This window comes from Cetorhinus maximus, unplaced genomic scaffold (genome assembly GCF_964194155.1).
Source record: "Cetorhinus maximus unplaced genomic scaffold, sCetMax3.hap1.1 HAP1_SCAFFOLD_3671, whole genome shotgun sequence".
Taxonomy (NCBI): Eukaryota; Metazoa; Chordata; class Chondrichthyes; order Lamniformes; family Cetorhinidae; genus Cetorhinus; species Cetorhinus maximus.
This window is the reverse complement of record NW_027599577.1, coordinates 1-2,002: the sequence shown is the minus strand read 5'-3', so window position 1 is coordinate 2,002 and position 2,002 is coordinate 1. Positions and strand designations below refer to the sequence as shown.

The 2,002-nt window shown below is 58.4% G+C and overlaps 1 protein-coding gene across 1 annotated transcript; it reads right to left on the bottom strand.

Annotated features, from left to right (window-relative positions):
• Positions 1 to 300: 300 nt before the first annotated feature.
• Positions 301 to 1,648, bottom strand: LOC144678135 (transmembrane protein 222-like; the record flags this gene model as incomplete). The annotated part of the gene is made up of 3 exons (XM_078538030.1): positions 301 to 498; positions 971 to 1,101; positions 1,552 to 1,648. Coding segments are annotated over 3 exons (316 nt in total), but the record flags the coding sequence as incomplete, so codon positions are not given.
• Between the last annotated feature and the right edge of the window lie 354 nt (positions 1,649 to 2,002).

The following is a 2,002-nucleotide window of genomic DNA, read 5'->3' as shown; positions in this document are numbered from 1 at the left end:
CAGGAGGAAGGGTCCGAGGACTGTCCAGGACTTGGAGCTGAGGGAGGGAGAGGAGGAGGGAAAGGAGGAGGGAGGGGGAGAGAGAGGAGGAGGGAGAGGAGAGAGGGACGGAGGGAGGGAGGAAGAGAAGAAGAGGAGGGAGAGGAGGAGGGAGGGAGGGAGAGGAGGGAGGGAGGGAGAGAGAGAGAGGAGAGAGGGAGGGAGAGGAAGGAGGGAGGGAGATGAGGAGGGAAGGAGGGAGGGAGAGGAAGGAGGGAGGGAGGGAGAGGAAGGAGGGAGGGAGGGAGAGAGAGAGGAGGAGGGAGGTATCGGCAGAGGAGCTGTGAGTGGCCGGGTCCTGACGAGGTTCGGATGGCCGTGGTCCCGAGTTGCGCGGCGCTGGTCTCCACTCTGTTGTGCCCAGGCCCCGATCAATGCAGGTAGACCAGGAGGATGACGGTCAGAGTCACACTGAGGATCACCAGGAAAGGCAGCCAAGTCCGGACAAATCCTCCAAAGCTGGGAGAGGGAGGGAGGGAGGGAGAGCCGCGTCAGACTCAGTGACTCTACCTAATCCGCGCTCAGCAAGAGAATGCACCGGGTGGAACATATCACTTTGGGCTAAAAGAATGGCAGGTTAGGCTCGAGAGGGCTGAATGGCCTCCTCCTGTTCCTGTGTCCCAAGCTCGAGAGGGGCTGAATGGTCCTCCTCCTGTTCCTGTGTAACAGGCTCGAGAGGGGTTGAATGGGCCTCCTCCTGTTTCCTGGTGTAACAGCCTCGAGAGGGGCTGAATGGCCTCCTCCTGTTCCTGTGTAACAGGCCCGAGAGGGGCTGAACGGCCTCGATCCGTGATTGACGATGCTCTTTCCAAACATACCAGCCCCCCCAGAATCAGGAACACAAGAACCCGGGTTGATTCACCCCTTTTCCGCACGCCCATTCCCCATTCCCCACCCCGATTCCCTCCCTGACCCAGGGGGGTCACCGTACCTTACGTATTTGCCGTGGATCAGCATCAGGAAGCAGAGTTTAACCATATTCCAAGAGGTCTTGTTGTCGTATCGCATCAGGTTGAGAGCCATGGCGACGTGGGAGTGACAGTTGTCGCAGCACAGGTTGTGCTAGAAAGGGAAACAAAGAGGTCAGACCCTGCTACGTTCCTGGAGACTGCCCCGGGCACCGGCAAATCCCAAGCACACCATCCCAGTAGGCACGCTGGTGAACAGCGAGAGTTATATATAAATAAAAACAAAAAAAAATCCAACTGCTGGACCGCTTTGATTGACAGGCCACCTGGTGTAGCTTAGAAAATAAAACACGGCCATTCAATCGCACGGTTTCAAATCGAATTCTTTGTTGGCATTTGGCCAGAGATGAATGCTTGGATGAGGTTCAAAAGCTATCGTTATCTCCAGAACCACCCCCCCCCCCCCCCAACCGGATGCTGGTGAGCACCGAGAATCTCCCCCCTGCCCCACCCATGCACTCGAGAGTCGGGGAAATCAAACTCAGGGCCCCCGGCTGACCTCGGGTCCTGGCTACGCGCCCACGAGGCGCAGCGCACGCCTTACCATTCGATGTTTATATTCCTCCGACGCTTCCAAGACGCTGTTATCCCAGGGGTTGGGCCCCATCCGGTAAACCTTGGCGGGGTCCAACTGCCAGTATCTGCAAAAAAACAAAACAAAAACCAAATCGCTCATGTCACCGTCTCGTGCATCGCTCCAGCATGGAGAGAGCGCGCGATCGTCGCAAAGGCTGGACGTTACGGGTCTGGTATGTTTTAAAATGGCTGTTCAACCGAACGGGGAAACAGAACATTCTGCAGAGGGGGAACGGATGTGTTACACGACACTTACGCTAGGAGACAGGACCATGTGAACTTGTCGGCATGGGGCAGGCCCAAGGAGCGCCGACTGGGGAGGGGAGATGGACCGGGGCCGCGGGGGGCGGTGATGGAGGGTCCGCGCACACGCGAGCGAGAAGAGCGTGGAGGCAGGCGGGGGGGGGCGGGCGAGGGGG